The sequence below is a fragment of the Chlorocebus sabaeus genome, chromosome 9 (genome assembly GCF_047675955.1).
Source record: "Chlorocebus sabaeus isolate Y175 chromosome 9, mChlSab1.0.hap1, whole genome shotgun sequence".
NCBI classification, from domain to species: Eukaryota; Metazoa; Chordata; class Mammalia; order Primates; family Cercopithecidae; genus Chlorocebus; species Chlorocebus sabaeus.
The window spans coordinates 26,191,903-26,218,755 of NC_132912.1; the positions used below are offsets into that span (position 1 = coordinate 26,191,903).

A 26,853-nucleotide genomic window follows, 5' to 3' on the forward strand; every position below is an offset into this window, starting at 1 on the left:
AGCACACACATAAAAACGCATCACTAATGCTACAGTGCAAAAGATAGTACTGGTTTGTATATAACGTGAAACTTATATACAAAGGACCATTTTGTTAATGTTCAAATTGAAGTATCAGTTAAAATATATCTAATTATTTCCATACTTGTAGATCTTAATTTGTTCTGACCTTGATACATAAAGTTCTCAACTATGAAAACACTGTACAAATGAAAACGTATATCATCTGTGCTGCTACGTTTATGTCGTAAATGGGCTTCTATAGGTTTATGAAGTCACAATTCCATTCTTTTTGCGGACTATTGCACCTGCCCTCCATATTCACCCATCTGTTTTACCTGCAGACAAAGAAGCAAGACATTCAAAGCAGCTTAATTAACCTGCTTCCATCGCAACTGCATTTGTAGTAGAGAAATGGGCTTCCCAGAAATTTTACAGTTGCTCCCGTTTGTAGTAAATAGATCTTATGTAACCTTGTCTATATTGATCTCTGTGTGGGAAATACATTTTTCATATGGAATGCAAAGATTCATTTCAGTTTAGGTGTGGTAAAAAATAACCAGAAATTTATAATTAATAAAACTTGAGTAATTATATTTCTTTAAATTTTTAAAATATTGTATCTACTTGCTTATTTCTAACTTAATCTTTTAAAAGTAAATGTATTTACATATTAAGATTATAGTAATATATCAATTATATTAAGATCATAATATTATATAGGTCTTTTGAATTCTTCTTTCCTTTAGAAGTCAATCCAAGAAGACAAACGAAGACCAAGGAAAAACAGGTAATTATTACTTCTCGATTTCAATCAGTCATCTTATTCAAACAAAAATCCATGTGTCCAAATTATAATTTAAAATCACCTATTTTAGGCCGGGTGAGGTGGCTCACGCCTGTAATTCCAGCACATTGGGAGGTCGAGACGGGCGGATCACGAGGTCAGGAGATCGAGACCATCCTGGCCAACGCAGTGAAACCCATCTCTACTAAAAATACAAAAAAAAAAAATTGCCAGTCGTAGTGGCGGGCACCCGTAGTCCCAGCTACTCCAGAGGCTGAGGCAGGAAAATGGCTTGAACCCGGGAGATGGAGCTTGCAGTGAGCCGAGATCGCGCCACTGCACTCCAGCCCGGGCGACTGAGGGAGACTCCGTCTAAAAAAAACAAAAAAATCACCTATTTTATATGGATAGATTTGGAAAGTAATGTGCACTTAATACATTTACGTTACAAATATGTGATTTATATATAATTTACAAGATCCTGCCTATTGGAAATCTGTTGAGCCAGCATAGCACTAAGAACTTAAATATGTTTTAAATGAATTGTACCCTCCCAATCATTTGCTTTTCTTGTTCCATGGAATGGTTTGGCTTGGGCAATTTGAACATGCCTGTATTCATGAATTTTCTTTCCCCAAACTCCTTTTTGCTTTTTCTCCTTCTACACATGCTGAATCTTGCTGCTTGTAATTTTTATGGATTTGTTAAGAAGATAAGGTTCATGTTACCTGCAAGTATAGCACACTTAAATTCACATTATTCTCCTTTTCTTATATTTCCCGCTGATATTTTACTCTTTTAATACTATATCACTGTTTTAATTAATGTTCACGTCAACCAATTTCCAGACAGTGAGTGCCAGGAACAAACAAGAGCATTTCTATTCAGCGTGAGTGAACACAGTTCTTCATTTCTGAATCAGTGACATTCTGAAAGTCCTTTTTAAATTAGTATCTGTAATTTGAAAAGTGTGTTTTCCTGGAAGCACTGTAGCACCTGGAGGTTTTTTCAGTCCTACTTGTTTACCTCTTAGGAAGTCCCGTCAGACTACAGATACTGAGCACCGTAGGAACCAGACTGTGCCCTGAGTAGAACCAAGAATTAACATGGGCAAGGATGCACCCTTATGTGTATGTCACGTGTGGGTGTTAAAATCTAGCACAGAAATTAATCCACTAAAGAACAAAGAATAGAGAGAGGACAGAATGTTACTCATGAAGGAGGTAAGTTAAGATCATATGTGTATCAATGTACTGAGGGCTGATAAAATTTGAAAATGCTGAGTGTTAGTACACAAAGGTGAGCTTTTCTGATAATGGCCTAAAGGACAGTAGTGACTGCTAATCTAGACTGGCCAAACCGAAACACTGCAATCACTGGCTATTATAGTAACCTCTAGTTTGGTGCCAAGTTCAGTGCAACAGAACCAGGAAAATGTGCTCCCACAGCTAATGTTCTATTCAAGGTAAGATATGAAGGTTTTTCTTTTTACTTATGGGATATACTGTTTTTCCCATGTTTCAAGACCTTCCATTTCTACTGACATGTGTATGTTACTCCTAAATTATAGTAAAGAAAAAGAAAAAACAAGTATCCTATAAGTTTAAGTGAGTAGAAAATTAGATTGATACAATGGTGTGTTTATGTGTTCATTTACAGTCAGGGAAAATTATTAGATTTGGAAGATTTCTATTATAAGGAATTTTTGCCCAGTCGTTCTGGACCAAAGGAACATAGCCCTAGTTTAAGAGAACGAAGACCACAGCAAGAACTCCAGAATCAATGTATTAAGGCTAATGAAAGGTAAAAAGCTAAACTTTAAAGTACAGCATTTACAGTTTTATACTCACAATTTCATTTCTTAAGATATTTCACTTTATATATAGATGAATGACAAAGCACTCTTACTGAATATTGCATCTTTTGAGTGACAATGGTGTTTAAAAGTAACGTCATGTACAGTGTTATGGTAGGGTAATCAGACACCTCCATTTTTCTAGCAAAAACTGCGTTTATACCTGTTTTCTTGATGTAATTATTAACAAAAACTCCTGTTATTTAATAAAAGTACTTCAGTTTGGATGATAAATTATTATATGGTCATCTGATTGTAAGCAATATATCATATCCAAAATCTATATTCGAGCTCAACCAATGTAATTTTAATTACTCATTGGTTTCTTAATTATGCTTGTTAATTTCTCAGAATCAATGATGTCAGACCCAAAAACATTTGAGAGAAAGATTCATAGAAAAATGCATATTTTGGCTTGAATTCTCACCTTGCCACCAACTTTCTGACATTAAGTAAATTATTTTGTAGCTTATTTCATACTTTGGGAATTTTTTTCTCCTTCCTCCCAAAATATGTGTGGAGTTTTGAGATCAGGGTACATAATAAAACAAACATGGCATATGAAAAATGGGAGTAATGACGGAAAACAAAAAGCTGTTCATCCAGAATTCTAAATGAATATCCTGTGAGCCTAAGGCCCTCAGAATCCTCACCCATTTTACAGCGTGACATGGTGGTTAAGAAAAGAAGTTTTAGAGTCACATGGTCTTAGGTTTGGTTCCTGATCCTGCTGCTTAGTTGTTGAATGACCTTGCTCATGTTGGCTGACCTCTTTAAGCTTCATTTCCATATCTGCAAAAGAATTTCCACCTGAACTATGATATTTGCCCTTTGCCTCCAAAAGATGTGCTCTTCCATCTTGGGATCCAGAACTGTAACATGTTGGAGCTTAGAGATGTTCTAGTTTAACCGCAGAGCTCTGTACAGAAGAACACCAAATGCCAGAAAGATTAAGTGATTTGCCCAAGGTCACACATTGAGTTAGTGAACTAAAATCCCAGATGTTCACTCCATGCCCATTTGCTTTTCACTGACTTACCTGCTTCCCATTTTAAAAGCTCACTCTGCCCCTTCTCCAGTGTATCCTTCCCCTTCCCCCCACAGGCAGACACACGTCTGCTATGAAAGCATTCTATCCCTGAAATACTCCTGATATAGACTAAGTGATGTCTATGGGTGTGTATTTAGTATCCACTGGAATAAATGCTAGCAGCTAGCATTGTTGACTGCCTCTTTGTGCTAGGCACTACGCTATTGTCTCATTTAATCCTCACAGCAACCACATAAGGCAGTTACTGTTATTGCCCCATTTTATAGATGAGGAGGCTAAGTCTACAAAGTTCAGTGACTACAAAGAGTCACCTAGATGATAAGTTCATGGAGCCAGAATTTGAACACAGGGCTTTCTAAGTTTAGAGTTGACGGCCTTAACCATTACTCAGTATTTCCATCCTATGCAAAAGATCATGCTGGGCATTTGAAGAAGGGGTGGATAGAATAGTGCATAAGATGTGATCCTTACATCCAAGAGCTTGATGCTAGAGGAAAAGTATACTGATATAACAAAACTGAACAAGGTAACTCAGATAAGGTTTTTTTTCTAAACTAAGGAAGATTACAGAGACAAAACAGCCTTGACAGTATTCTGAATTTAAAATAGAAAACAAAAACCGAACAGCAGAATACTGCTATTGAAACAACTGGAGAAATTTGAGATTAAACTACATGTCAGAAGATGTCAGAGCACAAACAATATCGTTTTGTGTATATACGCGCACTAAGTATTGGCATTGCCCAAGAAAGAAGGTGTAAGTCTGGGAGTAAGAGACAACAGCAATGGTGAATTGAGTGCCTTGTGATTTTTTTAATTGACAAATAAAACGTGTGTAAACTTATGGTAAAGAACATGTTTTAAGATATGTGTACATTGTGGAATGGCTTGATCATGCTAATTAACATATGAATTACCTCACTTAGCTATCTTTTTTATGGTGAAAACACTTAAAATCTACCCTCAGCAGTTTTCAAGTACACAATACATTGTTATTAACTATAGTCACCATGTTGTACAATAGATCTCTTGAATTCATTCCTCCTGTCTAACTGACATTTTGTATCCTTTGACTGATCTCTCCCCAGTCACCCGACCAGTCCTCTGCTAAACACTATTCTACTCACTGATCTGTGTGCTTGTCTTTTTTTCTTGGTTTCCACATATAAGTGAGATCACGCTATATTTGTCTTTCTGCACCTGACTTCTTTCACCTAGCACTCTGTCCTCCAGGTTCATTCATGTTGTTACAAATGGCAGGATTTCCTTCTTTTCTAAGGTGGAAGGGTGTTCCATTGTGTACATATACCACATGTTCATTATCCATTCATCCATTGATGGACTCTTAAGTTGATTCCATATCTTGACTCTTGTGAATAATGTTGCAATGAACAGCTGAGTGCAGATCTTTTTTTTTTCTTTTTTCTTTTTTTTTTTTTTGAGTGAGTCTCGCTCTGTCATCCAGGCTGGAGTACAGTGGCGCAATCTCGGTTCACTGCAAGCTCTGCCTCCCAGGTTCAAGCAATTCTTCTGCCTCAGCCTCCTGAGTAGCTGGGATTACAGGCACGTGCCACCATGCCCGGCTAATTTTTATATTTTTGGTAGAGACACGGTTTCACCATGTTGGCCAGGCTGGTCTCGAACTCCTGACCTCAATTGATCCACCCGCTTCGGCCTCCCACAGTGCTAGGATTACAGGCGTGAGCCACAGCGCCCAGCCCAGATCTCTTTTTAACATACTGATTTCATTTCCTTTGGATATATGCCCAGAGGTAGGATCGTATTTTTTTTTATTTTCTTATTTATTTATTTATTTATTTTGAGACACAGTCTCGCTTTGTCACCCAGGCTGAAGTTCAATGGCATGATCTCAGCTCACTGCAACCTCCACCTCCCAGGTTCAAGTGATTCTTCTGCCTCAGCCTCCCAAGTACCTGGGATTACAGGTGCCTGCCACCACAGCCATCTAATTTTTGTATTTTTAGTAGAGATGGGGTTTCGCCATGTTGGCCAGGCTGGTCTCAAACTCCTGACCTCGGGTGATCTGCCCACCTTGGCCTCCCAAAGTGCTGAGATTACAGGTGTAAGCCACCGCGCCCAGCCTGTTTTTAATTTTTTGAGGAACTGCCATACTCTTTTCCATAGTGGCTGTACTAGTTGACATTCCCACCAATGATGTGCAAGAGTTTCCCTTTTCTCCCCACCTTTGCCGACATTTGTAACCTTTCATCTTTTTTATAGTAACCATCCTAACAGGTGTGAGATGATATCTCATTGTGTTTGTAATTTGCATTTCCCCTATGATTAGTGATATTGAGCATTTTTTCATATACGTGTTGACCATTTCTCAGTCTTCTTTTCAGAAATGTTTATTTGGGTCTTTTGCCCATTATTTAATTGGGTTATTTGAGGGTTGTTTTCTGTTTGGGTTTTTTTTTCTAAGTTGTATCAGTTGCTTCTATATTTTGGATATTAACCACTTTTTAGATATATAGTTTGCAAATATTTTCTCACATTTAAATGATTGTTTCTTCATTCTCTTGAATGTTTCCTCTGCTGTGCAGAAGCTTTTTAGTTTGATATAATCCCATTTGTCTATTTTTTGCTTTTGTTGCTAGTGCTTTTGAGATCACAGTCATTGCCCAGACGAATGTGATGGAGCTTTTCCCTTATAATTTGTTTCTTTTCTTTTCTCTTTATAGGCAGCATCACATGAGCTAGCCCCTATATTTTCTTGTAGTAGTTTTGCAGTTTCATGTTTTATGTTTAAGTCTTTAATCCATTTGGGATTGATTTTTGTGTGTGAGATTGCTTTTTGTAAGTGAGATAACAATCTAATTTCATTCGTCTGCATGTGGACATGCAGTTTTTCCAACACCATTTATTGAAGAGACTGTCCTTTCCCCATTGTGTGTTTCTGGCATCTTTGTTGAAAATCAAATGACTGTAAATGTTGGATTTATTTCTGGGCTCTCTATTCTGTTCCATTGGTCTATGCATCTGTTCTTATGCCAGTACCATGCTGTTTTACTTACTATAGCTTTTTAATACAGTTTGAAATCAGGTAGTGTGATGTCTCCCAGATTTCTTCTTTTTGCTCAAGATAGCTTTGACTATTTGGGGCCTTCTGTGGTTCTATATAAATTTTAGGATTGATTTTCCTATATTTGTGAAGACTGTCATTGGAATTTCGATAGAGATTCCATTGAATCTGTAGATTGCTTTTGGGTAGTATGAGCATTTTACCAATATTAATTATTCTGATCTATGAACAGGGAATATCTTTCCACTTATTTGTGTCATCTGCAGTTTCATTCATCAGTGTTTTATACTTTTCAGTGTATAGGTATTTTACCTCCTTGGTTAAATTTATTCCTAAGTATTTTTTGTAGCTACTGTGAGATTGTTTTCTTGATTTTGTTGTTGTTGATAGTTCATTGTTCTCATGGACTAAATGAATGAAAGCTGACGGCAGGCAATCGGTGATCAGAGAATGGCACTAGAGAAAAAGAGGACAACAAGAGGCTGACATCTGCTTGTCTCCTCTGAAGATGGGACCTAGTGGGGTCTCTGTTGGGCAGTGGTGAGAGATGTGGGGTGTTTAGGGCATAAGCAGGTTTTAATTATGGCAAAAAGATCAATGGAGGATGAAAAGGGGAAAATAAGATGGAACACAAGTGCCTCATTTAAGAGACAGAAGAATTGTGAAAGAAGCATGAACAAAAAAAAGAGGCAAAAGGATACAAGGAGGAAAGCATAAGATTTGAGACCTATAGACCTGGGTTTGAATCTGCACTCCATTTCTTACTAGCCATAGCAACTAGGATCAGTCTGTTTTCTCATCTGCAAATTGAGAATAACAAGAATCTAAGGCCTTGCAGAGTTTTCCTTAGAATTAGAAATAATGTGTGTGGTATACCTGGCAGATAGTTGACATTTAATATTCTTACAACAGAAATAAGCTGAATAGGTATGAAAATTCAAGTCAGTAACTCAAAAGAGGATGATCTGCTCCTTCAGTACCCATCATGATGCTACTTGACCTTCCCTGTCAAGTATCCACTGGGCTCAGGGTGTCCTGAAAGACCTTGCCAAAGGTCTTTTTCTTTTTCTTTGCCTTTTAATTCCCTATTCAGAATGGACCAGAATAAAAGCATATTCCATCTGCAGGCCACGTTCTAGACCTCTCCTTTCATCATTATTTTCATTCATTTGCATATATTTCCAATGGCCTTGCCCTCTCTCCTTCAATTATATTCAACTGGTAAACTTCAATGCTGAGTAAAATCAGAACAATTTAATCCCACTTAAAATTATGACCACACCTTAGGCAGGCCCTTAGTTACTTTGCAATATTACATTTCCCTAAAAATCCTTTATGCCACTTTCCCGGTCCATTCTTTCAAACTTCCTCCTCTCTCCTCAAACCCTTCAAACTTCCTGGCTCCCAGCTGACAACCTTCTTTTATAGCAGTAGCAGATAACAGACACATGCTGAATCTATCCTACCACTTACCCATCTACTTCCCTCAGGATATTATGGATGACCTTTCCACCCTCCTAGCTAAAGTGAAACCTTCCCTTTGTGCACTAAATTCAAGTCCTATCACTGACTCAAGGGCATTGTCCTGCAATTATCCCCTCTGTCTTCTGCACCTTGAATGTTTGTTCTCTTTACCAAATCATTTCTGGCAATTAGTGAACATGATGCATTCAGATCCATCATAAAATACACCCTTGACCCAATCCCCCCTTTACAACCACCCACTTTTTCTGCTCTTCAGTATAGTAAATAAATAAAACGTGAAAGAGTAATGATACTACCTCGTGCACATTCTTTCTTCCTATTCTTTTGAGCCGCTTCACTCAGGTTTCCTCTCCCAGCACGACACTGAAATTGCCTCTGCCAAGGTCAACAGTGACCTCCGTTTTGCCATGCTCGGTGATTTTACACCTATGTTACTCATTTTTTCTTTAAGTACTTCATTCATTGGCCTTCAGGACAGCACTTCTCTTGGTTTGCCTCTTGCCTTACTGGCTGCTATTTCTCATTCTCCCTGCTGACTTTTCTCATTTCACTGATCTCTCAATAATGGAGTGTACCAGTCCTTTGCTTTATCAACATGCACTCTCATGACCTTAAATATTGTCTGTGTACTTAAAATTCCTGGCCTGGCACTGTGGGTCATGCTTGTCATCCCAGCACTTTGGAAGGCTAAGACAGGAGGATCACTTGAGCCCAGAAGTTCAAGACCAACCTGGGTAGCATTAGTGGGATCCTGTCTCTACAAAAACATAAAAACAAAAAATGTATCCAGGCATAGTGGCTCACACCTGTAGTCCCAGCTACTCAGGAAGCTGAGGCTGGAGGATCAGTTGAGCTTTGGAGGTTGAGACTGCAGTGAGGCTGTTATTGTACCACTTCACTTTAGCCTGGGTGACAGAGTGAGAGAGAGAGAAGAGAGGAAGGGAAGAAAGGGAGGAAGGGAGGAAGGGAGGAAGGGAGGGAGGAAGGAAGGAAGGAAGGAAGGAAGGAAGGAAGGAAGGAAGGAAGGAAGGAAGGGAAGGAGGGAGGAAGGAAGGAAATTGTCTTTGTACTTAAAATTTGTGAACTGAAATATCTAGCCTTGCCATGACTCATATATTTGATATCCTCTTGAATATCTAATAAATATCTCTAACTTAGCATAACCAAAACTAAAATCTTTATCCCACTGCAAAAATTATGCTTCTCTGCAGTATTTGCCATCTTATTAAATGACAGTATCCTTCCAGTTGTTTAAGCCAGAAGCCTTGGGGACATTCTTGGTTCTTCTCTTTCACACCCCAATTTAATCCATCAGTGAGCCAACCCTTTCAGTTCTACTTCCAAGTATGACCAGAATCTGGCCAGTTCTCACCTCCTCCTCCACAAGCCTAGTGTAAGCCACTATCAGTCTTGCTTGGATTACTACAGAATCTCTTAACAGGCCTTCCTGCTTTCATCCTGGCAGACAGATCCTGTTATGCGTGATTCCTCTGCACAGAACCTTTCAGTGTTTATCTCACTGTAAGTAGAAGTCAAGTCCTTGAGGTGGTCCCAAATTATCTGAACACTAAATTATCTGAATGCTCTATCCTCATTCCTCCTTCTCTCATCTCTTGCTCCTTCCCCCTCTTGCTTACTCTTTTCAAGCCACAGTGGTCTCCTTGCTGTTCCTTGAACACAATGTGTATACCCTAGTCTTGCGGCCTTTACATTGCTTGATCTATCCTCCTGGAAGTACTGCCCTTCCCCACGAGATCTGCATGGCTTACTCACTCTCTTCCTTCAGGTCTCTCTTCATATATCACCTTATCAGAGAGGCCTTTCCAATCACCCTGTATGAAATTGCCTGTACACACACACATGCACACACACACACCACTCTTTCCCCATTACCCAGCTTTACTTTTCTGTGCAGCACCTCTCACCACCTGGTGTTTTCAAGTTGTCCGTGGGTCTCTCCTGCACTAGACTATAAACTCCATGACAGCAAGGACTCCTGCTCACCCGTCACTTACACTGGTGGCTGGTGCTTAGCAGGTGCTCAGTGAATGAATGAATGAGTGAGGAGTGAATGAATCTGTGTAGTTGCATTTTTAGGGAATACCCCACTTCCCAGACAAGCTGCAGAATCTAAAGGTAAACACTGGCAGGGGTTGCTTGCTGGTTCAGAAACTTAGCCCAGCAACCTCATTCAAAACACTAAAACACTGAAAAAGCCGACAGGGCCCGTAGCTCTTGGTGCCACTACCAGAGCAGTTGGTCATATTTTGAGCGAGCATTTTTTAAAGAAACATCTGAGCAGTTTTAAAATGGAAAATATTGAGTGTCTATTTGGGCAATTTGAGTTTTTTCTGTTTGACCAAAGTGTGTTAAAATTAAGGTATTAAAATAAATATTTGGTTTTTGGTTGTGAATTATTGCAATCCAAACTCACCTTTCCAAACTGCACCTTCTGAAGCTTTACTTAGCACGTATCTAAACACCATCACCAGGCTCCACCAGCCTCTCTGCTCCTCAGCTTAGAGGAGTTTTGAAAACTTGCTGAGAATTATCGCAGATACGTTTGGCCATTATCCAGGCATTTCAGTTGTGCCTTTCCTAAACGTCCGCGGTTGGCGGAACGTGAGAAGAGGACCCGCCTAACTCGGGGTAGGTGGGGACGCGCTGCTCAATATGGTGCGGTTGACACTCGGGCCCTGGGTTTCGCTTGCAGGTGCTGGGCGGCGGAGAGCCCCGAGGAGGAGGAGGTGGAGAAGGAGGAGGAGAGAGGGGCAGCAGCCAACCCCTACGACTTCAGGAGGCTCCTGCGCAAAACCTCCCAGCGCCGGCGCCTAGTCCAGCAGTCCTAGCCGCGCAGCAAGGCCTATACCGCCGTCGGAAGGCGCTCGAGCCTGCAGGGCAGCAGAGGCCGAGCAAGCACTCGGGCTGGCACCAGCAGGCACTGAAGCTGCGGCCCTGATCTCCGCAGAGGCTGCCTGCTGTGCTCGGCCCTCAGGTGCCCGGGCCGGCCTTCCGTGGCCCGAAAGAAGAGACCTGGGAGCCCTCGGAAAACCTCCCCCAACGCCTTCTCTCCGAACTCCCGCACCCTCCTTTCTCACCAGCCCGCCAGTTGGGGCATCCCTGAATCGATCTCTTTGTTCTTTTTTTTTTACTCCTGTGGCCTCCACTGCGTCTGGGATCTCGGAAACCCCTCTCTCATTTGGGGTGACTTCACAGATGTTTTTCTTGGAAACGGCTTTTCTTAGCCAACAGGACACATGCTAGCGGTTGAATCTTAAGAGAAAAAAGCCCGGAGGGGTGGGGAGAATTTCGAAGATGTACTTCATGTCAAACTTGCTCTTTCTCTTCCTTTGGTCATTAAGGTTGCTAAATAAAGGAAGTGCCTTGGAAAACCCGTGGTTTGCGTGACTGATCCCTCATTTTCCCCTCTGGGGCTTCTGCTATAAGGCTGTGCTGGTGACGGTGCCCAAGGAGGGGAGTTGAGGTGCCTTCATCAGCGAACTCCCAGCACCACCCAGCCACTTCAGACAAACACAATCTAAGCTAAAACCCCTTGCCACACAAACGCAGAGGCCTCCAATCTCTAAATCCCCAACACACCACGCGTGCTTGCCTGCACGATGCCTTCCCAATCTGAGTGGCTGTCTTTGGCCCCATCTATAAAGATGCTGGTGCCGCCACTGGGTGGAACTGTCAGATTTCAGGTTCTCCCAGTCTGCAGATTTGGGGCCATCTTTGCTACTCCCACTCTGTGTGTATTTAAAATGGGGGAGGCTAGTGGGTGGACAGAAGTTTGCATTACTGGGTTGACTGCACCTTATTCTAAAACCCGGTTTAAGCTGTTTTATGAAACTGACATTCCCATCTAAGCAACCTGGAGAGGGTGAGGACAGGTGATGAGGTTGTTGCATGGAATCAGAAGAAGGGTTCTGACCAGGATGGAGCTTTCTTGTGTAGGTGCCCTTGGCTCCTGCACCCACAGGCCGGAGTCAAGACTCTGGGGAAATATTCAAGGAGTGAGGGCAGGTGCAGGGGGCTCAGAAGGTTTGTTGTACCGCTGGTCCACAGGGCATCTCTCCAACTCAAAGAGTTGGCACCAAAAGGTCCCCAGAGACAACTCTTCATTTTACAGTTGCAATGTGGCCAAGGGGAAACCTGCAGCTATGGCAGGGCAGAGTCCAAGTGCACTCCAGGCCTTCTTGTTCCCTGGATTAGCAGCACAGCCTCACTGGGTTTGCGACTGAAAAGTAAGGAGTGACCCTCAGCTGTGTGAATCCACTGAGCAGCCTTATGGCCAGTACCCAGGAAACCAGCAGAGCAGGTCACCAGAGAAGGGCTGGGAGGGGCAGGGGTGTCTAAAACCCAAAGTGGCCTGGCCCCCTTCCACCTCTAGCCACCTGTCCACTTGCCTCCAGAAGGCCTGGGTTTGTGGTGAGGGCGGAGCAGGGGCCAGGGGTAAGGAGCAGTAAGCTGAGCTCAGCTTTTCTGCCTGGCTTCCTTCTAGGCTTCCTTCTGGAGTGGCCCCTGAAGACAAGAGCCCTGGCACTCAGCCCCTTCTATTACTTCTATTGGTGTAGGGAGAATTTAGGGAGGGAGGCAACAGACTCCCTCCCTAAATTTTCCCTGCACCAATGTTTTAAGTGAGAATAGAGAAGAGAATGGCAAAGGCTTGGTGAATGCTTGGTTGCAGTGTTTTTGTGTTCTTCCGTGGTTCTTTGTTTCCTCTCCTTTTCTTTCCATCTTCCCTTCTTTCTCTGTCCTTTGACACTTTAGCATGGGAAGGACAGAGGAAAATGTGTGCCAGACACTCTTCTTTGGGTGAGCCTGAGATGCATCTTAGTAAACCACAGACACCTAAGGAAACTGTCCCTACAAGCCAGAGGATTGGGTCTGTCTCCCTCATCTGAGGAAGGGCTTTCCAAATCTTTCCCCCAGCACTGGCCGTCTTCCCTTCCCGTTCACTGGCTGCCTCCTTTGTGAACTAATGACTGTAATTATTACCTCCCAGAGCTCTTTTGTTATCTCCAACCCCAAGTCCCGGAGAGGGGGAATGGGCTCTTTAGTGAAATGAAAGTCATTACAAAGCAAATTACCGTCTAGGGAGGGACAGCCTTCAGCAAAGACAAATCAGATCCCCGTCTGCATCTGAAGTAGGGTGCGTTTAAATAAAAAATGTTAATACCACCATTAGATCGAAAGTACTCCAGAGCTGTGAGATTTAATGGAGTTTAAACGGTAGCACTTGAAGTCATTGCTTTACCAAAAAGAAAAAAAAAATCAGTTAAATTCGGGTGTTTTCATCTGTTTCTTCTTTGGGGGTTTTGTGTGTTTTAAACGCTTATTTTTAAGAACCTTTATGTTTTCAATCACTCATCCATAGTAGAAAGTTCTGCAACCCTAGACTGCTGGCTTGAAGCAAAACCTTTGCAGGACTTCATATGGATTTCAACAAAGAACCAGCCTCTGCGAGGCTGGAGAGAGCTGCAGAGCTGCCATGCCTGAAGTGCAGATGGCTGAACCGCAAGTCTTTAGGTTTCCGGAGTTGTTATCGTGGTGACCTGGAGTGTCAGAGCCAGGAGAGCGAAAAGGAGGAGCCAAATTGAGCCCTGAGTTTTCGACCACCCAGTTTCCCACAGCCTGGTCCGGACTTCTCCACCTAGCGCGCTCAGCGCCAGCCTTCGGCAGGACCCTATCAAGGCCCCACTGGTTCCCTGCTCTCATCCTGGTGCCTGGACCCAGCTGCCATAGTGTGGATCCCATGACTCCTCAGGGAACCCCTGGACTCAGGGGCGCCAGAAGACAGCGCTTTGTGGAGAGAATTGACCAGGGACAGTTGTGCTCCAGGATAGAGGACTTGGGCCTGTATGCGTCCAACATGTGCCCCCGGATGTCCCTTCTAAGCGAGGGTCGAGAGGTGCTCGCCCAGACGGGATCCCCGGGTCTCTGTTTTGGTAGCAGCTTTGGTAGCTGGTTCAGGAGGTCAGAGAAAGAAAACGGCTTGTGAACACAATGGAAATGACAGGCGCTCTGGTCAGGCGCGGGGAAGGCAGCCGCCTCGGGAAGCCGACCTCAGACAGCCCTTTCCCTTCTCTCACTCCCTCCCTCTCCCTTAGAGCCCCCGGAGATGCGAGGTGCACTTGAAGTTCATCTCCACTGCCAGGAGAATGCAGCGTAAACCGTCAAAGGGCTCCCAATCCTCAGGGCGTCCTCCCTGTCTGTAACAGCTTTTTGTAGAAAGCAAATCATCAAAAAAGATTCTGACTTTCTCGTCCTTTCTTATTAGAAAAAGAGAAAACCCTTACTAATACGCCTCAGAGAGAGCCAATCTCGCGCTCCCGGGCGCTGCCGAGAAGATTCTCTCGGGGCGAGTGGGGGCAATGGTTTGAAGTCCCTTGAAATGAGGGCCCTTCAGGCGATGCCTTCTTTCCTACTCGGATTTGGAAAGCCGAGATTGCTTAGTTGGAAACCCTGTTCTCTCCTCCCAGGCACACACAGATTCCCCTTCCACGCCAGCCGCGGGCCCTTCCACGCCTCCGCGGGCCAAGGTCACCAAATACCCTGATTCCATCCCCCACCCGCCATCAATCCTGCCCACTCTGGCCGCTCTGTCTCGTTCCCTTTCAAGAAGTTTCCATTCGTTTTATTTTTTCCCCCAGCCCGAGGTCCTCTAGACTCCAGCGTGGATTTTAATTGCTTCAATCAGCAGTCATTCTTCCCAGCCGTCACTCAGAGGCTGGACGGTGGGTCCCGCGATCTAGCCCTTGGTTGCGCAGGAACAGTGCGCCCCCGGGGACGGCGCGCTTCAGCAGGCAGGCGTCAGGCTCTACTAAGGCGCTGAAATGAGCCCATCAGCGGGTAGGAGCCCTTCCCCCGCCGTCCCCTCCCCAGGCTCGTGAACGGCGCCTGATGCCGGCCCGGGGCGCGAGCTCCCGAGGTCGCAGCGACCTCAGCACCCGCTTGGAGGAGGACGGCGCGGGAACCCCGCTTCCTTCCCCTCAGCAGGAGCCAGACCTCAAACAATACCCCAATCGATGCACACAGAAAACCCCTCTGGGCCACGCTTCCCCGCCTCGCCGAGGTCTCCCCAGTCTGCCCCTCGCTGACGCTGGCGCGCAGCGGCCGTGGCAGCACCCGGGACAGCGGCCGCCCACACTTCCCGCCTCTGGCTCGCCCGAGGACGCGCTGGCACACCTCCCACCCCCTCACTCTGACTCCAGCTGGCGTGCACGGTCTGCCTCCCATCCTCACGACTCAGCTCCCTCCCTCTCCCGTGTTTTTTTCCTCCGCCGCCCCCTCATTCATCCCCACTGGACTCCCTTTCCCTCAAATGCTCTGGGGCTCTTCGCGCTTTCCCGAGTCCGGGCTCCGAGGACCCTTAGGTAGTACCCGTCCCTTTTAAGGCTTCCCGGCTTCCAAAGCATTGCCACGTCCCTAAACCCTGTCTCCAGCTCTCATACACACACGCACACTCAGACACGCGCGTTTTCTGTTCCTGCGTGACACCTGCCCTCGCCGCTCGGCCCCGCCGGTGTTCGGGCTGTGCCCTCCTCCCGCCACACGGGCACGCACGCGCGCACAGGGCCAAGCCCAAGGCAGCTCGCCCGCAGCTCGCACTCGCAGGCGACCTGCTCCAGTCTCCAAAGCCGATGGCATCTCCGGGCTCTGGCTTTTGGTCCTTCGGGTCGGAAAATGGCTCCGGGGATTCCGACAATCCCGGCACAGGTAGGAAGGAGAACCGGGATCTGCGGCGGGAGAGTTTTGCGGTGGTCTGGGGTTTGCGGGGCTACGGAGAAGACGAAGGAGGTTTTTCCACCCGCAACAGGAAACTTCTTCGGGCGCTTCTCCCTGCTTTTGGGCTAAGTCCTTGACGGCCCAAGAGCTCAAGACCTCTACAGTCTCTTGTCCCCTGGGAAGACGCCCAAATAGTCTCGGGCCCCTTCCACAGAAGGTTCGAAGAGCCCCGCAAAGACCGCGGTGTCTCGGGGACATGGAATTCCATGGGCCTGGGGCGCTGCTAAGATCCAGGTGTCTGGACCCTGGGGAGGGACGGAGTGACCGTGAAGATAGAAAAAAAAAATGGGAAAGGTGAGAGATTTCTTGGTCTAGAAAGACAGCCTGCGAAAAAATGGATAGCTTCAGTATTTAGGAAAACTCGTCCAAGCTTGGCAGGGAGAGGAGTTTGCCTGAGCCGACTGGCACCTGGAAGGGCAGCGGTGTGGGCTTCTCCTTGGGAAACAGATCAAGTAAATGAGGGCTGGCCCGGGCTGCCAGGCTCCCGCTTGCCTCCCGCACCTGCCGGCCTCATCGAGTCCTGAGTGGCCCCCAGGAGGAATGCAGCCCCTTCCCGGACCCGGGACTGATTGATGTTCACACAGAACGAAATTTCACACGTCCGTCTGCTGTTCTCTTTCCGCCTCGCTGTCCGCCTGCCTGTCCTTCCTTGCAGCGCGAGCCTGGTGCCAAGTGGCTCAGAAGTTCACTGGCGGCATCGGAAACAAACTGTGCGGTGAGTGCCCAGGGACAGGGGCGGGCAAGGTCGCGCGCTCGCGGCCCGCGGGGTCCAAGCCGTCTTCTCACCTCTGCATCCGGGTCAGCGGAGTCGGGGTTTCCTGGCTGCGGGTGGGCGGGAGCGAGGGAGCCGGGCCCGGCGGAGGATTGACGAGGCCCGTGCTCGGTGTCCTTACCCAGCCCTGCTCTACGGAGACGCCGAGAAGCCGGCGGAGAGCGGCGGGAGCCAACCCCCGCGGGTCACCGCCCGGAAGGCCGCCTGCGCCTGCGACCAGAAGCCCTGCAGCTGCCCCAAAGCGGATGTCAACTACGGGTTTCTCCACGCAACAGGTAAACGCTCCTCGCGGAGCCCGGGGGCGCCCCTGCCCCTCTCTCTGCCCCGCCCACCTCGGCTGGTGGGGACCCGGCGCTGAGAACCCGACAGGGGCGTCGAGGTGGCGGCGGAGGCTGGACCTGCCAGAATCTTTAGATGAAAGCGAGAAATGCGGGACGTGCCCGCTGGGTCCAAGCCCCCGAACCTGGCCTCTGAGCTCCAAGAGGGCTCTGAGGCCGTGGCGCTTTTCCCCCAGCGCGGCCCTTGGGGTGGCGGGTGGCCGATGACCCAGGCGCTGGTGAGCGCACTGAATCGATGACGGCTGGCTTCTCTAGGCCGCTGGGGCCTCTGGTGGGACTCGGTTTCCAAATGTGCCCGAGAATGCAGAATTGCATAATTTTTTTAGGTCTTTAGATCACGAGAGTGATTTGTAGCTGCGATCGCACAAGAGAACGATTCCATTCACATGAAACCCGCGCGCCGTTTTGTGCGCTTACACACCGTCTCCCAAATTTCGCCCGCGCACACGCATGCAGACACACACACGCACACGCTCTCTCTTACACACACACACACACACACACACACACACACACACACACACACAGACTTTACAAACAGCGGACCTTCCTGGCCGACCAGAGGTACCAGGGCTCCTGTTCCACTTTGGTTTGCCCGAAGGCATTCAGACAAACACTTCTGACATGAAATATTTCCGTAAACACGTAAGATGGCTTACTGAGAAACAACGTTTAGGACGAACTCCTGTGAAGCAGATAAACGGAGACACACGCTCTTCAGAAAAAGAAAGTAAACAATATAAGTTATGAATTGAAATGCAGTAATTTGGGGAAGAGAAGTCGTAATTTCTCATTCATTCCCTTCACCTTTGAAAAATGTCTCCCTTTTAAAGAAAAATGTTCTGCGTTTCCAAAAGCTTTATTTAACATGAAATATCTCAATTCAAAGAAATGTTATTGCCTCATCAAGATCTTGCCTTGAATATTTTCACAGTAAAATTAAAATGTGGTATTTTAATTCCATTCTTTAGACCTGCTGCCGGCGTGTGATGGAGAAAGGCCAACTTTGGCGTTTCTGCAAGATGTTATGAACATTTTACTTCAGTATGTGGTGAAAAGTTTCGATAGATCAACCAAAGTGATTGATTTCCATTATCCTAATGAGCTTCTCCAAGAATATAATTGGGAATTGGCAGACCAACCACAAAATTTGGAGGAAATTTTGATGCATTGCCAAACAACTCTAAAATATGCAATTAAAACAGGTATTGTCTCATCGAAAATAATAAAGCTCTTTTTACTTTTACAATTTTTATTTTTTTTTTCTATAAAATGTTTTGTTTGATGGAGTTACTGATATTTTCAAAATTGCAAAGTTATTTTCATCACGTAAAAAATAGTCATTATTAGAATGATTCTAATCCAAAACACCTTCCACTGTTATTGTTCATGCTTCTGAAGTTGATAATGTCAGAAACATGATTGAAGTGTAAATCATCAGATTTTACGTTGCATGTATTTGGACACGGAGATTAACCACTGGTGTAGAAGCGAACATTCATCAGCAGAGAGCAGCAGAAAGAACTCAAATGGAGAAAGAGAATACGGAAATAAAAGCTCCAAAAATGTATGATCCAAACAAAAGCCTGAATACCAGTGCTGTGCTGGTATTTTCTTTGGCATAAAACTGGTCAGAAACAGGACTCAACACCCTATTAATCACTGAGCAGGAGGGATGTTTTCACATTGTGTCAAATGGCCAACCTTTCAGATTTGAATTCAGATTTTCACTTATTTTTAAGGAGATGTGCACAACACACAAGCAGACACGATACAGGCTAGCTTAGCAATTCAGCCATGTTATATGAGGATGTGTGTTCCTCCCAGCCACTGTGTATGTGAGATAAAGGAAAAAGGGGGGAGGGGAAAATCAGATATCCTTAGGGGGAAATTTTTTTAAATGTGCTTTTGTGGTCTCTTGGCTTTTCACAGGATTCTTTATATTCCATCCATGTTACAGCTTCGTTTATAACATTTATTTCGGTGCATTCCGAGCTTTCATGTTATCTACACAAAGTCAGCTATTCATCTGCCCAGGTCTTGATTAACCTCGCTTTTTACATTGCCTCTAATCATCCTGATGCACAATGGCATGGCATTTCATTAAGGCAATAAAAATAAGTATGAATGAATTTCCAGGGGCGGGGAGGACTTTATGGATCTAAATTGATGTGTAGCCTTTAAAAGATTTGCTAGCAAATAAAAAATGTGAAATATGACATGAACATCACCATAGAAACGTCATCTTTTTAGATTGCAAATTTTTTGCTGATGAATTAGCAGTATCATGCTAATCAATAACAAACATTCTTAAAATGTTTGCTGAGAGAAGTTTAGTTCTTTTTTTCTTTTTGTTCACATTATTTATACCAACAGAGAAGAAAGGTAGGCATACAAAAAGCCTTGGGACATAGATTTCTGTCAAAGTCAGGCTGTGGAATAGGAGTTTTGAAGGTATATTAGACATCACCCTCAGCGTTCCTGAGGAACCCACGTGATGTTTATCCCAGGCATTAAAAATTTTCCTACCCCTCCTCAGCTTTTCCTGCATTCATAGTGCAATCCTGAGTGATGCTTTTAATTCATTTTTTTGACCCATTCCCCATACCTTATATTTAGATATGTTAATAGTAAATTGCTACCTATTGTTTGTATTGCTACCAAACCAAAAGAACCTTTGGGAATGTTTTGTGTCTTCATCCTTGAAAGCTAGTGGTGCCTGAAATGCAGTCTAAAGAGTTAAGATAATGGGAGCTGCAAGTCAGTGAAACTAATAGTTCTGTCTATCAGTGTTGCATTTAGGGCCAGGAAAAGATGGGCTAATTCAATACTCAGATTTTGCCATAATGCTTGTGAAACTGTTAGGTATCACTGTAATGCATTTTATTTAAAGTTCAGATAAAAATGTGATGGATTAAGTTGGATTTCTAAGCAAGGCATACCAATTCAATCTCTCAGTAGTTTTCATAACATATTTAGTCTGCTGGCCTTTTCCTTCAAATAGCATTTCAAAACATTAACGGCAGTCATTTTCTCTATTCAGCTGGCAACTTTATAGATCTCTGTGCTATAACTGTCATACTTGTCATCTAGTACTATTTAGGGTATTTCAAATTAGTTGCCATCCCTGCTACTAACAGACACTTTAATGCTCCTCAAGAGATGATTTTATAAAATGCGTATTATCATCTTGTTTCTACAGAGAGACCTTAACCTGATTTCCACTTGGGCTCCAAGCTTAGAGAGGAGTGAAGGGCAGTGGGAAAATGAAGTCTTCATGGATTATTAAAATTACCTCTGTAAAAAGAAATGTTGGAACACAGAAAACTGAGCAGAGAATGATAGAATTCCAGAATAATTTTCATTTGCAGAGATCATTAGATTTGATGCTGGTGGTGGTGGTGCTGGCTGGGGAACAGTAGGACTTAAATGTGGTCCTGAATCTTTTACCAAACCATCAGACAAAGAGAATTAAGCGACGGTAGATGAGGCCGCCCTAGTGTGAGTGTTGCCAGGACATAAAGAGCAGTTTGGACCGACTTTTGGCCTCTTCCCAACTGATCGTGAGCACCAGGGTCAGAGTTGCCTGAGGCTGGTTGTTCCCAGAGTCTGCGCATCCTTCCGGGCTCATTTGCTAGTCTGCAGGGAGCATCCCTGAGTCTAAGCAGCCGTTCTCACATCTCAAGCTCACCATCTTCCTGGCCGCACAGGCTGTGTGTGGCCACCCGATGCCTGACGCAGTGTGCTCTGCTCCCATCACAGGGCCTGGCAGGGTGGCGACAGTAGCAGGAAGCCAAGGGCTGCAGGGACAGCTGACCGATGGGGGCAGGTCTCACAATTCCTTGGAGAGAGCCCTGCCTGGATTTGCTGGGCAGCCCTAGGAAGCAGCCTGTAGGGGCCACAGGACGAGAGCAAATGTCATTAGGGGTATATTTCTGCTAGCAATCAAGAGGGCCTGTTGATCTGACCTGTCAAACCATCTCCCTCTCTATTTTCACATCATGATCAGAGAATGAAATTTTTGAGGCAGGAGAGATTCAGGTGAAATGGCAGAGCAAGGTCAAAAAATATAGAGGGAGGAAGGGAAACTTAGCAATGAAAGCGTCAAACTTGTTTTCACCATTTACAGAAAGTTATCATCAGGGTGGACTGGCCTTCTGATAGCCAGAGGCACAACACACCCGTCACAGTCTCTCTCCACCTTATGCAGAGGTTTCATTCCCAAGTTTCCCTAGAGTTAAATACTGTCTAATCATAGACACCACATTCATCCAGAAAATGCATATGAATTGGGAGAATAGATTAATGGATACAGTTGGTCATTCTTATTAATTTCCTCACTTGAAAAAAAAACGGCTTAGGAAAAGAGAAATGGAGGAATGAAGGAGCATCGGGAGGGAGGAAGCGGCTGTGATTTCAGCGGCGAGCATAATGAAATGGGGAGTCAGTGAGGCAGAGAGGAGTGAAGGGTTGCTCCAGACGTCAGCGGCCACAGCAGCAAAAAGGCCTTCTCACCCTTCGTGGATGGGTAAACTGAGGGGGTCAGCATCAGAGGTAGAAGGTACCCCATGAGGCCACAAGGACATAAAATAATGCTGGAGAATGCACAGTAGATGCACAAGTCCTGATCCCGCTAAAATGTGCTCCTTCCCAGCTTCTATCTTTTCCCCGTGTCTAACTCTCCCGCCACATGCCTGAGGCTGATAAGAGAGCACTCCAGTGCAGGATAAGCTAGCCATTGACTTTTGTCCCTGCTCTTCCCCATTGCCTTCCTTTATCTTGTTTCGCCTGTGCAGGAGATGAGAGACGATCACATCCCAGGCTTTAGACAGATGTCCAGGATGTGGAAGCTACCTTTTTATCAGATGTTATTTCCATAATGGCCCATCTTCTAAAATTTTTGCTTCTGTGCAAATCACGGACCTATCAATGACAGGCTTTTGTGGAGCAAGAGGAGAAAACCGAATGCTAATGACATATTTATAATCACATTTTAAATAATAGCCTCAGGAGAAGGTGGATGTCAGTCCATTTAGAGAGTTTTAGAGGGATCTAGAAGTTAATTAGATAAGCCTTGCAATGGACTAATCAGTCCATTGAATATATCTTTATGTATCTTGTTGATAAAACAGTGATGTTGACTGTATGTGACCTTACTTTAAAGCACAACTATGAAGGAGCTCTGTTGTTTATAATTAACAAAGAAGAATTGACAAGAATTAGCTCTGTCTGTCCATGCCATCTTTAGACAATCATCACCTTTTGAATCCAGGGCAAATCACTCAGCAGAGTGTCCTATTTTCTCATTTTTGCCCTGTCTTTTGTAATCATTAGCCATTTGTCACTGATATTATTATGAATGTTGGCACGCCTGGCGGATGTCATGGTATAACTGATTCTCAGAACGACTGCAACAAAAAAAGGACTTCTGGCAGCATGAGTGTAAACGAGAAGTAACCTGTCCGAATAGCTGTGGGTTGCAGTAGCATTTTAGCTTGCAAAAATGTTGAAAATAGAAAAGAAACTCGTGTGCAAATTGCAAACCACATTTGTTATTTTTTATAGGGTATGATTAAAGGAAGATTTATAGGGTATGTTTTAAGAAATATCAAAAGCTAAAGTAGTCTTCGTGGTTAGAGGAAACGCTTTTATGGTGTGTGTGTATGTGTGTGTGTGTGTGTGTGTTCTTGTGCATACACACGTGTGTACATGTTGGATTTCTATTTACAGATTTCCTGTTACTGACAGATCTTTCAAGGTCCTTTAGCTAGAGAAATCATGTGTTTGAGAGGAATTTATTTTCATTGGAGGCAATCCTGATTCTGGTATTCCATTTTATTCAGGGCATCCTAGATACTTCAATCAACTTTCCACTGGATTGGATATGGTTGGATTAGCAGCAGACTGGCTGACATCAACAGCAAATACTAACATGTAAGTAGCCAAATGTGCTTTTATGTAATTTAGGATAATTATTAGTGATATTCCGTAGTCTTTACGTGTTATGTGAAAATCTGTTTTTATTAAATAGCCACTAAAATAGTGATACAAACTTCTGAAGTGTGAGTGTTCACTTTAATGTAACAGAAAGTAGTTCTGATATATCTTTCATGTAATCAAACTCAACAAAATTTTTAAAACACCAAAGAGACTTTTTTCTGACATGTTTGATTTATTTTTGTGCATAATGTCAAAGACAAATGGGACCAGATATTATATTTTAAATCATGTTACTCTGCAATATTTTTTATTTATTCAATACAATAAATATCTCTTGTGCGTTATGTTAGTAATTGGAGCTCTTGACTGTAGGGATATAGAAAAAATAAGCCTTTTGGAAGGCCTTTTTGAAATAATTTTCTCTCTGCTTAATGTTATAATCATAATGCTTGTAAATGTATGTTTTGAAAAAGGAAATACTTCTGTAGCTATTGTAATGGTTGTAAATTATGTATTTGAGTTACAGAGGTAAAATGTGGCCATTACTACATTTCAGGTTCACCTATGAAATTGCTCCAGTATTTGTGCTTTTGGAATATGTCACACTAAAGAAAATGAGAGAAATCATTGGCTGGCCAGGGGGCTCCGGCGATGGGATATTTTCTCCCGGTACATGATATTTCAACTTTCTTTGTGTCTTTTCTTCTAATATGCAATGCCTTGTTGTAAACCTAGCGAAGATTAAGTATCCAGCCTGTGTCTCTGCTTAGGTTAAACAGACTGTGTGTTGATCAAAAGAATGAATGTGATTAAGTGCACATGACCATTGAACATGCCTCCAAGCTAAGTAACCCATGCTTGAACAGCAGTTATTTGTGTGCAAAGCGAGCATAATCAGAGATGGTACTTACCCAGTGCTTCTACTGTGATCCTACAAGCAGGATGTAAGGATAATGTGGAACAAAGGAATCAAGATTCCTAATAAGGAAATTCACTCTCTGACGCTCTTCCCAGAATTAGTGAAAGGAAATGGGTAGCCTCATTTAATAAAGCATTTGCTGTTCAAGGGTGCATAGCAAGGTAGATCTACTCCATAGAGCATATGGACCACTCTATCTTTGAAATAACAAGCAGCAAAGTGGATTTACACTAATTTCAAGGAGGACAGAGCATGCCTTGGGGGAGAATTTCTTAGAGCAAAAAAAGAGGGTGATGATTTTTTCAAGAGCTTTCTCATCCCTTCTCTTCTTTATCATGCCATTCAGTCTTTTCCATCCTGCCTTTTATCACCAGCCATTGCATTCTAAGCTCCATTATTTACACCTCTTCCAGCCAAGAGAATCAACCTGAAACAAAAAGCTGTGTCCTTGGTTTACGGTTCTGTGTGAGACCTTGGTTTGATGAAGAAAAGAAATAGAAGTTAGGAGGGCAATGGAAAGAAAGTCACTGACCCGTGGAAAAGAAACCCGATGTGCAGACCATCAGCTAATCAGTGGCAGGAGTGGGATTGATAGTCCGCTGAGAAAGGACCCACCTGAGAGAGAGGCCAGAGCAACACCTGTTGTTGTGTCAGACAGAGCAAAGGCCAAGTGGTTGTGATCTCTCTTCAGCAAATCTAGAGACACGCAGATGATGAGGCGGGGGTGGGGGAGAAAAGAAAAAGTGGAAAGAAGAAATAAGTAAGCAAGAGTGACCCCAAGACCAGGGCTTAAGTATGTTTGCCTGCAAGCTCTGATCAGCTATTTTATTTTATGTGTTTAAATATATAGCACAATTTTTCAGGTGCTGAAGGAAAAGGTGTTAGTTAAATGGAAGGGAAAATTAGCCTTTTAAAAAGTCATTGAACACCAGCTGTGATGAATTTTAAGCTAGCCTTTATTTTGTAGGGCACTTAGTACTTTCCTCTGGAAAACCATGCCTCTTGAGGGAACTTTGTCATCATTGCCTGATGCTTTGAAAACATTTTTCATGAGGAATGAGGTGGGGTACAGAGATCCATGTCATTTCTACCTTTCTTCTTCCCACCCTTATATGGTGGGTGTAGGATTGATCTGTCCCTGAGATGAACCAAGAACGTGCTGGGCTCTATTTTTTTCTTTTATTTGCATTTATTTTATGCTGAATTTATTCCTGTGCCATAAGTTTTAATGGTCCCCAGGAGGAGGGAGAGAACAACTGTACCTGTTGACCCTGAAAATTTGACTAATTTGACTAAGAACTGGGCCTAATTTACCTGGCTGGTCTGAAAAACCTACATGCCCCAGAAAACATACACCCAGAGAAAGAATTATCTTCGGCAGTTCTGCTAGGCTCAGAGCTTACCCTCCACCCTCATTGATGATGGGGGATTTTCACGTGGAGAAGACTTCAGCTTGAGCATGGGAATTACAGGCTTCCTTGGAGCCTAAAGACCCATTTACTCTTACCCCAAGACGCAAGCCGTAGATGTCACACGACAGGGCAATGCAGACATTGCAAAGTTGGGAAGAGACAGCAGAAAAGGTCATTGCAACCTGTTTCTGCTCTGCTTTCTACAAGACATCACAGAGGAGAAATGGCTCATCACAACCTTACTGGCTATGGATGCTATTCCCGGGAGCATCCAGCCTTGCTCCTGCAGTAAAGGGTCTTACAGTTTAAGGGGTGGGGATAGAGAAAGCCACACATCTTATGTGTCTGGGATCTAAAAGTCTCATTCCCTGGGACTCAATGTGAAGAGTTAGGTCTGTGACTTAAAACATACTGCCTCATACCTCCATCGATAATACCCAAAGGCTTCATGCTTCGTGGAAAGTCCTTTAGGATTCCTAGAAGAAATCTGCTTTTGTGATATCACCTACACTGGGAACCAGAGAAACATGCAGCACTCCTTACTGCTCAGCAGGACACAAAGCACAAACACTAAGGAGTGGCTAGGAAAGAAAGCTTGGCTTAGTCACAGACCTTTTCCTAGCTAACAGGGTGTTCATAATGTTTCGCCTCTTACTTTTATTCATGTATTTTATTTTTTATTTTTTTGACACAGAGTCTCACTCTGTCGCCCAGGCTGGAGGGCAGTGGCACGATCTCAGCTCACTGCAACCTCCACCTCCTGGGTTCAAGCAATTATTGTGCCTTAGCCTCTAGAGTAGCTGAGATTACAGGTACGCACCACCACGCCCAGCCAATTTTTGTATGTTTAGTAGAGATGGGGTTTCACCATATTGGCCAGGCTGGTCTTCAATTCCCGACCTCAGGTGATCTGCCCACCTCAGTCACCCAAAGTAGCACTTGCTTTTACATCCTTTCTTAGAGGATTCATAGGAAATAAGAGCAGGTAGGGCTCACGCATTTGTCCTCATGCCTCTAAAACGGTCTTCTCTGCCCAGAGGCCCAGAAGCCTCTTTCTCTCACTCAGGGCTGCTGAGCCTTTAGCCAGAGGACAGCTGAGCTGCAGAGTGAAGTGTGGGGGGCAGGGCTGGAAGCCTCAGAAGAAATGCATGTGAAGAGCACTTTCTTTGGATACGTCTTCCCCTTTCTCTTCTCCCCTCCTTCCTTCTCCAGCCTCTTTAAGAACAACTAAATTCTCAAACAAGGTCATTTTGCTCTCCCCAAGGGACATTTGGCAATATCTATAGATACTTTTGATTGTCTGGGGGAGGGGGTGCTACAGGCATCTGGTGGGTAGAAACCAGGGATGCTGCTCAACACTTTATAATGCCCAAGTCAGCCCTCACCACAATTACGTTGCCCAAAATGTCAGTAAGTGCTAAAACCATGAGCCAAGATGGAATTTCCTTTCGAAGCAGACC

At 44.3% G+C, this 26,853-nt stretch overlaps 2 protein-coding genes across 8 annotated transcripts in view; both read left to right on the plus strand.

The window, feature by feature from the left end:
* Positions 1–11,626, plus strand: part of MYO3A (myosin IIIA) — a 261,924-nt gene extending 250,298 nt beyond the window's left edge. For 2 of the 7 annotated variants that reach the window (XM_008002567.3, XM_008002566.3), the window contains 2 exons: positions 750–790; positions 10,935–11,603. In XM_008002567.3, the coding sequence (XP_008000758.3) occupies positions 750–790; positions 10,935–11,070 (177 nt within the window). In that variant the 3' untranslated portion in view covers positions 11,071–11,603. Of the gene's footprint in view, positions 1–749; positions 791–2,446; positions 2,591–9,686; positions 9,743–10,934 lie in introns of those variants that run through there. The other 5 variants (XM_008002560.3, XM_073018805.1, XM_008002561.3 and 2 more) reach the window with 5 other exon arrangements.
* A 3,732-nt stretch (positions 11,627–15,358) lies between these two features.
* Positions 15,359–26,853, plus strand: part of GAD2 (glutamate decarboxylase 2) — an 88,272-nt gene continuing 76,777 nt past the window's right edge. The window contains exons 1-6 of the mRNA XM_008002576.3: positions 15,359–15,943; positions 16,668–16,727; positions 16,910–17,059; positions 18,094–18,327; positions 22,966–23,056; positions 23,619–23,731. Coding sequence (XP_008000767.1) covers positions 15,868–15,943; positions 16,668–16,727; positions 16,910–17,059; positions 18,094–18,327; positions 22,966–23,056; positions 23,619–23,731 — 724 coding nt within the window. The 5' untranslated portion in view covers positions 15,359–15,867. The remainder of the gene's footprint in view (positions 15,944–16,667; positions 16,728–16,909; positions 17,060–18,093; positions 18,328–22,965; positions 23,057–23,618; positions 23,732–26,853) is intronic.